The sequence below is a fragment of the Trachemys scripta genome, chromosome 4 (assembly GCF_013100865.1).
Source record: "Trachemys scripta elegans isolate TJP31775 chromosome 4, CAS_Tse_1.0, whole genome shotgun sequence".
NCBI classification, from domain to species: Eukaryota; Metazoa; Chordata; order Testudines; family Emydidae; genus Trachemys; species Trachemys scripta.
In genome coordinates, this window is record NC_048301.1 from 8,586,434 (window position 1) to 8,599,186 (window position 12,753).

General features: G+C 50.2%; 2 protein-coding genes across 2 annotated transcripts in view; one reads left to right on the top strand and one right to left on the bottom strand.

Moving 5' to 3' along the window:
- The window catches only part of TXNDC16 (thioredoxin domain containing 16), a 78,716-nt gene extending 66,139 nt beyond the window's left edge, over positions 1-12,577 (bottom strand). Inside the window, exons 1-2 of the mRNA XM_034767592.1 lie at positions 12,449-12,577; positions 10,899-11,142 (exon numbers count right to left, since the gene is read on the bottom strand). The gene's annotated coding sequence lies outside the window, so the exon portion shown is untranslated. The remainder of the gene's footprint in view (positions 1-10,898; positions 11,143-12,448) is intronic.
- Positions 12,018-12,753, top strand: part of GPR137C (G protein-coupled receptor 137C) — a 30,081-nt gene continuing 29,345 nt past the window's right edge. Inside the window, exon 1 of the mRNA XM_034767591.1 lies at positions 12,018-12,685. Within this exon, the coding sequence (XP_034623482.1) occupies positions 12,329-12,685 (357 nt within the window). The 5' untranslated portion in view covers positions 12,018-12,328. The remainder of the gene's footprint in view (positions 12,686-12,753) is intronic.

The following is a 12,753-nucleotide window of genomic DNA, read 5'->3' on the forward strand; positions in this document are numbered from 1 at the left end:
CATCCGAAGAAGTGAGGTTTTTACTCACGAAAGCTTATGCCCAAATAAATCTGTTAGTCTTTAAGGTGCCACCAGACTCTTTGTTGTTATTCCCAAATGGCTGCTTGTGCCTCTCCACCCCCTCCCCCGAGACCCCCTTGGCCGCTGCTTGCTCCTCTCCCCCCCTCCCCCAGGCCCCCTTGCCCACCACTCGTGCCTCTCCCCCCCCAGCTCCTCTCGCCTACCACTCGTGTCTCTCAGTCCCCTCCCCCGAGACCCCCTTGCTCGCTGCTTGCTCCTCTCCCTCCCTCCCCCAGGCCCCCTCGCCCGCCACTCATGCCTCTCCCCCCCCAGGCCCTCTTGCCCACCACTCATGCTTCTCCGTCCCCTCCCCTGAGGTGGAGAGGAGCGAGCGGCAGGCAGGGGGGCCTCCGGGGAAGAGGTAGAGTGGGGGCCAGACGAGGTGCAACATGGGCAGAGACCCAGGGGAAGAAGCGGAGCAGGAGCGGGGCCTCAGGGCAGAACGGGGGCGGAGCACGGGCGGAGCCAGGGGCCAGGTGTCGGTGGCCCCCCCAACTTCTCCAGCGCTTCCACCTGTGGCGCTCCAAAGGCGGCAGGGGGAGGGAGGGAGAACCTGATACTGGGAGTTGAGTTGGGAGACTGGGCCTGGGTAAGGACACGACTGGGAGCCAAATGGGAGACAGAGACAAGTTGGAAACAGAAGACTAGGACTGGGAACCAGGGAGGGAAATGGAGGGTGATGGCTGGGAGCCGGTAGGTGAACAGGGAGACTGAGATAAGATGAGGAGCTGGGGGGAGACTGGGATTAGGAACCAGTGGGAAGGAGGGAGAGGGAGAAGGGAGACAGGTCTGAGGAAGAGCTGGGATGTGGGAGGAAAATTGGGACTGGCAGGGCAAAGAGACTGGGACAAAGAGCTGAGGGGGGCACTGAGACTGGATGAGTCCAGAGAGAAAGGCTGGAACTGGGAATCCAGGGGTGTGTGATGGGGCATCTGCCCCACACTGGCCCATAAGGGGTTAATAGAGACCTAGGGAGGTTGCGCAGGAGGCAGCCAATTGGAGAGGGGCTGTGAGGAGCAGCCTATTAGGGCCAGGCTGGTCCATATAAGAAAGGCTGCAGAGCAGAGAGCAGCTTCAGTCATTCCCTGGAGCTTGAGGAGGGAGGTGGTTGGGCTGCCTTGCAGGCGGAGGGTAATAAGCACCCTGGACCGACCCGTGCTGCGGGTAGAGACCCTGGGAGCTAAAGGCAGCTCCTGGTGGGCTGGAGGGATCTGCAGGCTGAGGCCCTGAGGCAAGGGCAAAGAGGGTGCTGGGGCCATGGGGAAGTGTCCCAGGGAAATCTACTGAGGAGTCGGAGGGGACGCAGCAAGTGATGGCCATCTACAGGGTCCCTGGGCCAGGGTCTGGAGTAATGGGGTGCCACTGAGGAAGTGGCCAGACATTGGGCTGCAGTTGCCACTAGGGGACAGCTGGACAGCTGACGGGCTGTGTCCTGAAGAGGACGTTGTGGTCCTTGGAACGACACGGGTCCAGGAGCAGAAGTGGCGGCGGCAGTGAGACATCACCAGAAGAAGGCCCGCTGGCTAGCAGAGCTAATCCCCAGGACAGCCAGTAGGCAGCGCTGCAGTGGTGAGTAGCATACCGTCACAGGAGGACAACTGGGCGCTAGGATGGGGACAGACACAAATCAGGGGGGTGGAACTGGGACTGGTTGGGCAAAGAGAGTGGGGACAAGAGGGCAGGAGGACTGGGAATGGCTGGGTAAGAAGACCAGGAATGGGAGCAAGGGAGAGACTGGGACTGGGAGCCAAGGAGGGGGGAACTGGGAGCCAGTGGGTGTGGGGAGACTGAGATCAAACAAGAAGCTGGGGAGGAGATTAGACCTAGCTGAGCATGGAGAGTGGGTCTGGGAACCAGTAGGACAAGGGAAGGAGGTGAGGGGAAGGAGGCGATTAGGACAAGGAGCTAGAAGGGGGGGAAGCACTGAGATTGGATGAGGAGTCCAGGAAGGGAGACTGGGGGAGCCTTTTGGATGAGGAATGTCGTAGGGGGGGCAGAGTGAGAAAGTGAGTGGGGGAAGGGTGGAACTGGGGCTGGTTGGGCAAGGAGTGCAGAAGTAAGAGTGGAGGGTAAGGGGAGACTGAGATTGGGATGGGGAATCCAGAAGAGTGACTCTAGGATTGGGACCAGGCAGAAGGGGCCAAGTTTGTGGGGAATGGGCAGAAAAGTCCATGCCCACAAAAGAACACACCTTTCCATAGCCTGGAATGGAAGATTCCCGAGTCTCACCATTCCTCTGCTGTCAGCAAATATCTGTGAACCTCACTGGCAAAGTGTTCCATCCCCAGCGAGTGCTGGTCCTCACAGAGGATGACAACCTACTACTGCTGTCACTAACTACTTTAGCTCAGGTGGCATGGATCTGTACAGTAGATCTAAAGGTTCCGACCATGCACATTTCAATGTGATGCCACATGATGGAATTTCTGGGATTTTTAGTTTGTTTTTTAGACAAACCTGAGATATGACACACAAAAAACTTGTTAAACACATTAGTAAGGTTGCAGAGTCGTGCACTCAAAAGTTAGAATATGCCAGAATTTAGGTTGCCAGGGCAACCTTAATTCCCCCTGTGCATTATGACACTATCTTTAATGACATGACCACATACTACTTGTTTCCACAGGACCCTCGCCTCACTCAGTGCACAGGCTGGACCTGCTCTGGGGATGAATCAGGCTCTTCAGTGAAGGAGGCTGTTGTCTGAAGGACCCTACCTCATTGTGTGATCCTCATTTTCTGAGTTCTTGACTTGAGGCCCTGGGGTCTGATATACAGACGTGCTGAGCACTCACAGCTACAACTGAAATCACTGGAAGATGTGCTTTGAACTAGGGCTGTTGATTAATCGCAATTAACTCCAAAAAATTAATTAATTAATTGCAGTTTTAATCGCACTGTTAAACAGTAAAATACAACTGAAATTTAATAAGTATTTTGGATGTTTTTCTACATTTTCATATCTATATTGATTTCAATTACAACACAGGATACAAAGTGTATATACTTTTTTATTACAAATATTTGCACTGTAAAAAATGATAAACAAAAGAAACAGTATTTTTCAATTCACCTCATACAAGTACTGTAGTGCAATCCCTTTGTCATGAAAGTGCAACTTACAAATGTAGATTTTTTTTGTTACATAACTACACTCAAAAACAAAATGATATAAAACTTTAGAGCCTACAAATCCACTCGGTCCTACTTCTTGTTCAGCCAATTGCTCAGACAAACAAGTTTGTTCACATTTGCAGGAGATACTGTTGCCCTCTTCTCAGGGCCGGCTTTAGGCCAATTCCACCAATTCCCCCGAATCGGGCCCCGCGCCTAAGAGGGCCCCGCACCCAGTGACAGGGCCGCCCAGAGTGGGGGGCAAGTGGCAGAGAATCCCTTCCCTGGCTAGAGGCGCCTTTTTAATTTTTACTCACCCGGTGGCGCTCCGGGTCTTTGGCGGCGGGTCCTTCACTCGCTCCGGGTCTTTGGCGGCACTTTGGCGGTAAGTCCTTCAGTGCCGCCGAAGACCCGGAGCGAGTGAAGGACCCTCCGCCAAAGACTAGGAACGCGGCCCGGTGAGTACAAGCCTCGTGGTTTTTTTTACGTGTTTTGTTAAGTCATCCCTGCCGGGGCCCCATCGAAACTGTTCGAATCAGGCCCCGCACTTCCTGAAGCCGGCCCTGCCTCTTCTTATTTACAATGTTACCAGAAAGTGAGAACAGGCATTTGCTTGGCACTTTTGTAGCTGGCATTGCAAGATATTTACGTGGCAGACATCTAAACATTCGTATGTCCCTTCATGCTTCGGCCACCTTTCCAGAGGACATGCTTCCATGGAGATGACGCTCATTAAAAAAATAGTGCGTTAATTAAATTTGTGACTGAACCCCTTGGGGGAGAATTGTATGTCTCCTTTTCTGTTTTACCCGCATTCTGCCATATATTTCATGTTATAGCAGTCTCGGATGATGACCCAGCATATGTTCATTTTAAGAACACTTTCACTACAGATTTGACAAAATGCAAAGAAGGTACCAATGTGAGATTTCTAAAGATAGCTACAACATCGACCCAAGGTTTAAGAATCTGAAGTGCCTTCCAAAATCTGAGAGGGTTGAGGTGTGACACATGCTTTCAGAAGTCTTAAAAGAGCAACACTCCGATGTGGAAACTACAGAATCTGAATAGGGTGACCAGATGTCCTGATTTTGGGGTCTTTTTCTTATATAGGCTCCTATTACCCCCCCACCCCCGTCTCGATTTTTCACATTTGCTGTCTGGTCACCCTAAACCCAAACCACCAAAAAAGAAAATCAACCTTCTGCTGGTGGCATCTGACTCAGATAATGAAAATGAACATACGTCGGTCCGTACTGCTTTGGATTGTTATTGAAAAGAACCCATCATCAGCATGGACACATGTCCTCTGGAATGATGGTTGAAGCATGAACGGACATATATCAGGGGGTAGCCGTGTTAGTCTGTATCTACAAAAACAACAAGGAGTCTGGTGGCACCTTAAAGACTAACAGATTTATTTGGGCATTATGCCCAAATAAATCTGTTAGTCTTTAAGGTGCCACCAGACTCCATGAAGGGACATATGAATCTTTAGCGCATCTGGCATGTAAATATCTTGTGATGCGAGCTACAACAGTGCCATGAGAATGCCTGTTCTCACTTTCAGGTGACATTGTAAACAAGAAGCAGGCAGCATTATCTCCTGCAAATGTAAACAAACTTGTTTGCCTTAGTGAATGGCTGAACAAGAAGTAGGACTGAGTGGACTTGCAGACTCTAAAATTTTACACTGTTTTATTTTCGAATGCAGTGTTTTTGTACATAATCCTACATTTAAGTTCAACTTTCATGATAAAGAGATGCACTACAGAACTTATATCAGGTGAATTGAAAAAGACTATTTCTTTTTTTTTTTTACAGTGCAAATACTTATAATCAAAAATAAATATAAAATGAGCTCTGTATACTTTGTATTCTGTGTTGTAATTGAAATCAATATATTTGAAAATATAGAAAACATCCAAAAATATTTAAATAAATAGTATTCTATTATTGTTTAACAGTGCGATTAATCACACAATTAATCGTGATTAATTTTTTAATTGCTTGACAGCTCTACTTTGAACATTAGCTCTGCAATGCTAAGTACTCTGAAAAAATCAGGTCCTAGGAATCTCAAACTGAGCACCCAAAATTAGCGAACACTTTTGACCTTGATTTCTCTGTTCCCCAGTTGTAAAATGGGTTTAATACCCCCGTACCTCACAGGGGTTTTGTGAAGATAGATTAATTAATGTTTGGGAAACACTCGGATACTAGAGTAATGAGCATCCTAGAAAAACCCATGAGGAAATAAATAATTCTGCCTTCAAAGCAGGGACTGAATAGTGGACAGTAAAAGAGACTGGGGGCCACTCATTGAACAGCAAGGAGAAAACAAAGTATTGAACAGCTACTGATTAACTGAGCACCGTCCATCCTGTGCACTGAATGAGGCAGAGGTCCTGTGGAGAAAACCGTATGTGATCCTGTAACTAAAGACTGTATCATAATGCATATGCACAAGCAGGCCAAATTAAGATTTCACGGGTAAGCTTTGTTCTGGCATTTCCTAACTTTTGAGTGCTTGACTTTGCAACCTTAATCATGTTCCGTTAAGTAAGCAAGTGTGTGTGTGTGTGTGTGTGTGTGTGTGTGTGTGTGTGTGTGTGTGAATAATGTATATTGTTTTGCTGGGGGCTGAGTGAAACCTCATTTGAAGCTAGTAGGTAGAAGAGCTGCCTCTTCTTTGAGGATAAGTGTAAAAACAATCAAGCTTCTTTCTACAATAGATAGCTGAACCAATAGAAGCCGCCACTCAAAAGACAGGCCATGCGCAAAGCTGGCCAGGAATCTGAGCTATGTGGGTGGAGGGGTTTGAATGCAAATACAGGGGTCAAGGTATTCTTGGAGGGAGATCTGTGTGTGAGAGAAGGAGCAGAAACACCACAGATGCACACAGACTGCAGCAAGGAAGCCTCAGAGACCGACAGATAAGCACTTTGTAGTGTGAACCTAGGAAAAAGCAAAGAGCAAGAGAGAGCTTTGTGGGCAGAGTACTGGCTGGAAAGAGGCTTGGAACTATAAGCAAAGAAATTGTCTCCAGCTGTTTGATTCCTGGTGTGTTCAGGGAAACAGTCCTTGGTACATTCTTGTAAATAAACAGGACTGCATCGTGGACATACCTGACTCCATCAATTTCTCCTCCTAACAGAAATAACCCACAAGACCCAGAATACTGATTATTCACTTGAGTCACAAGAGGTAATTATATATTTGGAGGGCATATTTATGGGTATGAATCTGTTCCTTTCTGTCACTTGTCCTGCAGAACAGGTCCAGATACTATTGTCAAGGCTGATTCCCCACTCTGGCACTTCGAGAAGGTGGGGGCCCACAAGGATTCTAAAAATTAATACTGGCCATTCCAGGCTGGTATTAAACTCCCAAGGTTACATCTTTTCTCTGACCTTGGATTGGTAGATGCTGCCACCACCGAAGTGCAGAACCCCTTTGAGAGCCCAGGAAGGCACAGTTGGGAATTCCGTGGGGTACCCTCAAGCTCTTTCACCCCACCCCACCCCGGGGAAGAGCTGAGAAGAAAAAAAAAAAAAGGAAATCCGCTGTTGCCACCAGCTAATTAAACAACAGGTGCACAAACCTTTTAAGACACAAAAATCCAATTCTGTTCTTTAAAAAGGTAAATTGTATTAATTAAAAAAAAGAAAATACATCTGGGAACTCAGACTATTGCTAGATTTTAAAAGAGCAACTACAAGGATTAAGCACCAAGAATAGCTTTCTTGAGGTCCACCTTAAAGGTTACAAGCAAAACAAAAGCATCTGGGGTTAGCACAGAGGGGTCTACAAGCCATAAAGAAATAAAAAAGGATAAACCTAATCGCGTCTTCCTAGACATTTCCTGATCTACTTACATAGCTGGGGTTTCAAATGAGTAGTTTCTAGGTATGATACCGAGGATTTTTCATACCTGGCCTCAAACTTCTTACAGCATAGCTGTTGCCCAGTCCACCTCTCTCCGGGAGAACAGACAGACAAAAGGGGCGTCTTTGTTTCAATTTTAAAAAGTTCTAGCCTCCCCATTGGCTCTTTTGGCCAGGTGCCCACTCACTTCCTTTTACCTATACATTGAAGTGAGACTTTTTAACCCTTTATAGGTAGAGCAATTAGAGAACAGCTACTAAGAGTGATTTTATAGCTACTGGCTGGCTGGGTGTCCATAAAAGGGAGCTATACCCCCCCCTTCATTTATCACACCTATATATTGTGTTTTGACCTTGGGGTTATGTGCAGATGTGGTCGCCCCATCTCAAAAAAGATATGTGGGAATTGGAAAAGATTCAGAAAAAGGCAACAAAAATGATTAGGGGTATAGAACAGCTGCCGAATGAGGAGAGATTAATAAGACTGGGACTTTTCAGCTTGGAAAAGAGATGACTAAGGGGGGTATGATGGAGGTCTATAAAAACAAGACTGGTGTGGAGAAAGTAAATAAGGAAATGTTGTTTACTCCTTCTCATAACACAAGAATTAGGGGTCACCAAATGAAATTAATAGGCAACAGGTTTAAAACAAATAAAAGGAAGTATTTTTTCACACAACGCACAGTCAACCTGTGGAACTCCTTGCCAGAGTATGTTGTGAAGGCCAAGACTATAACAGGGTTCAAAAAAGAACTAGATAAATTCATGGAGGATAGATCCATCAATGGCTATTAGCCAGGATGGGCAGGGATGGTGTCCCTAGCCTCTGTTTGCCAGAAGCTGGGAATGAGCGAAAGGGGATGGATCACTTGATTCCCTGTTCTGTTCATTCCCTCTGGGGCACCTGGCATTGGCCACTGTCGGAAGACAGGATACTGGGCTAGATGGACCTTTGGTCTGACCCAGTGTAGCCATTCTTATGTTCTGATACCAACACTCGTATATTGTTGATTTCAGTGGGGCTTGTGGTGTATAGCTAAGGGTGGAATCTGGCCCATAGTATTTATTCCAAATATAAACAAGAGCTGGCAAGAGCTAATGAGTTGTGTCTCCACTCGAAATGCAATTTACAATTTTCCTTTCGTTCAGACTGGAATGACCCATGTTTACAAAAAGGGTTCCAGTCCCAGCTCCAGCTTGGGATGTGATTGATTGTGATCAAGATTTCCAAAAGCGATTAGTGGTTTGGGACGGGTTGATTTCCCCCCCCCCCCCCCGCCCAGCTTAACACACACACACACACACACACCCCTGAAAATCAGGCCCCATAGGTGTCTTCAGTTGGACACCCAAAAACGGTGACCACTAGTCACACTGGAAAATCTTGGCCTGCATATGCTGTCTGCAACCTGCTGATTTGTTACTTTATTATTTGTATTGCAGTAGAACCCCCATAGAACTAAGACGAGGGCCCACTGAACAAGGCGCTGTACATAGTAAAACAGCCCCTGCCCCCACAGAGCTTACAAAACAAAGGGTGCGAAGAGGAACACACAGAGGTGAAATGATTTCCCCACGGTCAGGATTAGAACCCAGGTCTCTGATGTCTAGCCCAATGCTCTACCCATTAGAACATACTGCCTTCCGCACTCTTCACTGGCTGGTTTTTGGTTGCAGTGTATATTTCTTAAAATGCTCTGGCTAAAGAAGACTATTTGTACATAGTGTTTATTAATGTTTCATCTGCTTTGAAACAGGGAATGCAAGCACTCTGGTAAGTGGATTGGCTGTGTAGTTTCATTGTGGCATCTGTAATTATTCTACAGCCTTTATAGATATTCAGCTCCTGCTCATGGTAAGCAATCCCTCTGCAGTCAATGCTCAAAACGGAGCTGAAGGTAATATTGTCTTCACCTAAACTATATCTGAAGCAATAAATCATGGATGCTTTGGCCAGCAATAGAACTTGCATGCTGCCCATTCAAGGAGTGGGAGTAATAAGACAACACTGCCACAGTAAATTGTCTGCTAACAGAATGGTAGACAGGATACACACACTCACTCTGACTGAGCTCCCAACACTGAGCTAGGCACCTCCCGGTTCAGATCAGACAACCAAGCCCCAAAGAGCTGCCCATCCTCCTAGGATGGAGGAGGGACTCATCAACAGGGAGGAGTTAACGGAGGAAAGACATCAGCCGCCTTAGGGAGATTTATGCAGTTACTCAACAAGAGCTGATGCCGAATTGTTTTTCTTTGTTGAATATAAATACAAATATATCAATGTCACTGTATTGTTTGCATCACCCAGTTAACTGGTTGTGTCCCAAGACCGCAGCGTTTAGAGGAAAGTGCATGGAGTGAGAGTGAAGAAGCTCCAAGTTTTAATCTTGGATCTGCCACTGACCCCCAGCATGGCCTTTTGCATGTCCCTTCAGTTCTCTGCCTCAGTTTGATGGGAGTGTTGTGAGATTACGTGTCTACAGCCCTTTGAACATGCAGCTCAATCAGGAATGGGTGTGAAATGCTACCCAATCAGAAGGCTGGCACTTTGCATGGATGTGTTTTACACCTAAGGCATTGGAGAATCAGGCCCATCCAACACTCTGTAAAGGCTACACAATATTATTATTATTACTGTTAGACATTTACACTGGGGTTCTACATCGACTCTTTCCAGGAATCTCTGTGTCTCTTGTTTAACCTCCTACTGGTTTTAAATCAATGGAAAAGCAAAACTACACGCACAGGGAATTAGAAGATATACAAGCGCTCCAGCTGCTTTGATCATTTCCAGGGGGCACATAAGCCCTTAAGCCAGCTGAACTTGTCCCTTTGTGTAGGGTAGGGTTACCATATTTTAATAAAATAAAAGGAGGACACTCCACGGGGCCCCGGCCTAACTCCACCCCTTCCCTGCCCCAACTCCGCCCCGGCCCTGCCCCAACTCCGCCCCTTCCCCAAAGTCCCCGGTTCTGGCCCGTCGAGTGGCTCCAGCCCGCCCCGGCCCCGGCGGCTCCGGCCCCAGCCCCGGCGACTCCAGCTCGGCTCGGGCTCCGGCCGAGAGGCTCCGGCCCGGGTCCCAGCGGCTCCGGCCCAGCTCGGCTCGGGCCCCAATTCCGGCGGAGCGACTCTGGCCCGGCCCCGGCCCTAGCTGAGCGGCACCAGCTGGCGGCCGAGCACCGCCATACCCATCAGCTCCAGCCCGGACCCAAGCCCTACGACCCCTCCCTATTTTCATGGATATGTCCGGCTTTTTGGAATTTCCTCCCAGGCGGGGATTTGAGGACCAAAAAGCCGGACATGTCCGGGAAAATCCGGACGTATGGTAACCCTAGTGTAGGGGAATCTCTAGGGGGTATCCTATCCCCTCTCCTCTGTTACCAACCCCACTTTAAATGACTAGAATTGTTTAAAATCTAATTTACTTCTCCCCCTCCCCCGCCAGTGCTGTCTGCGTCTCCCAGGCAGCTGGGACAAAGGAAATAGCCCTCAGGACACTTTCACTTGGGTTTCACTTTCACTTTCAGGTTCTCACTTCTCAAGTCAGCACCCTGCAGCATGGTTTGGGTTGCAAAGGCTGCAGGAGCCAATGTTGTCTCATCTGCTTACAGTCAAGTGCAAAGGCCCTGTTCACTGATGCATGTTTTTGAACAGAAACAATTTCTACTCCTAGTCAAGGACTGAAGCTGGCTTGTCTACACATTGCCTCCTGCCCCCTCTGTCTGCTCATCCGGCCTGGCCTTAGGGACCCTCCCGCTGGAGTCTGTGGAAAGCCCTGCACTGTGAATAGATCAAATGGAGCACACCCCAGGATGGCTTTGGGGCCTCACTCACCTGGCAGGCGCTACCGTGTGTTTCGGACACCATTTTTGGCCCCGAGGACAGTGGCGTGAAGTTCTCCATCCGTCCCTCCTCTGGCACTGGTGGGATGGGATCACATCAGCCCCGCGTTACCTCCTCTCCTGTGTGTCCCTAGGCCTTTCTTATGAAGAGTGGTGGGACTGGATGCCTCCGGCGGGCAGGTAACAGGGCTCACCCTTGATAGCAGGAGGACACGGGTGCTGCTCCACAGTTAGCGCTGAAAGACCCAGGCCAAGCTAAACCTTACCGTGCTGGAGATCTAGGTATTACCTATAGCAATGGGGATCTCTGAGCTCCCCTATAGCAGTGGGGATCTCTGAGCTCCCCTATAGCGATGAGGCTCTCTAAGCTCCCCTATAGCAGTGGGGCTCTCTGAGCCACCCCTATAGCAGTGGGGCTCTCTAAGCTCCCCTATAGCAGTGGGGATCTCTGAGCTCCCCTATAGCAGTGGGGCTCTCTGAGCCACCCCTATAGCAGTGGGGATCTCCGAGCTCCCCTATAGCAGTGGGGATCTCTGAGCTCCCCTATAGCAGTGGGGATCTCTAAGCTCCCCTATAGCAGTGGGGNGGGCTCTCTAAGCTCCCCTATAGCAGTGGGGATCTCTAAGCTCCCCTATAGCAGTGGGGATCTCTGAGCTCTCCTATGCGATGAGGCTCTCTAAGCTCCCCTATAGCAGTGGGGATCTCTGAGCTCCCCTATAGCAGTGGGGATCTCTGAGCTCCCCTATAGCAATGAGGATCACGGAGCCACCCCTATAGCGATGTCACCAGCTAGCCCTAATAATGGGGATTTGTGAGGTCCGCTATCGCCATGGGGATCTCTCCGCTGCCTCCCCGCAGATCTGCGCCGCTCCTGTCCCCCCCAACACACACTCGCCCGCCCGCACAGGCCTCTCTGCGCAGCTGATCCCAGTCCCAGGCAGCGCGGGGCTGCGGCTCGGGAGGGCGGAGCGAACGGCGGGCGCTCGCTGAGCCGGGAGAACAACACAGGCGGCCAGAGGGAGGTAGGAAACCGAGTCGGGCGGCGGCGGCAACCCAAGAACAAAGCCGAGCCCGGAGTGACCGCGGTGGGCGGCCCGGCTCTGACTGACAGGCCCAGCAGCCACCGGGAAGGGCAGAAGGAAACGGCGCGGGCGGGCCCGGCGGCAGCCAATGAGAAAAGTCTGCTGTCCGGAGCGAGCGCCTCAAATAATCTGGCTCAGCTGATCGTCTCCAGCCGAGAGTTGTTTTCGAAGCGAGGGAGCGCTGCAGCGGGGCGGGCGGGCGGAGAGAGGGGGCAGGCGCGGGCTCTCTTTTGTTGCATGGGTTTTTTAGCCGTTGTTGTGAGTGGTGTGGGGGGGATTTTCCCCGCCCCTGGTTTTTACCCCCCCGTTTTATCCCATTGCAGCCCGCTCCCCTCCCCCCATGAGCGGGACCGTCTCTGCCCCCCCCGCCGGGGCCATGCCCGCCATCCCCTACCCCGTGGAGCTGGGGCTGACGGTGCTGCACACCGCCCTGTACGCCTCCCTCTTCCTCTTCGCCTACCTGCAGCTCTGGCTGCTCCTCTGCTACGGGGAGAAGCGGCTGAGCTACCGCCCGCTCGGCCTCTTCCTCTGCCTGCTGTGGGCAGCGCTCCGCACCGTGCTCTTCTCCTGCTACCTGCAGAACTCCCGGCGGGCCGCCCCGCTGCGGCGCCAGCCCTTCCCGCACTGGCTGCTCTTCTGCTCGCCGGGCTGCCTGCTCTTCGCCGGCCTCTGCCTCCTCAACCTCTACTTCGCAGAGGTAAGGGGGGTGTGTGTGTGTGTGCCCTGCGCGGGGACTGGGTGTGTGTGTGCGCGCCCTGGGAACTG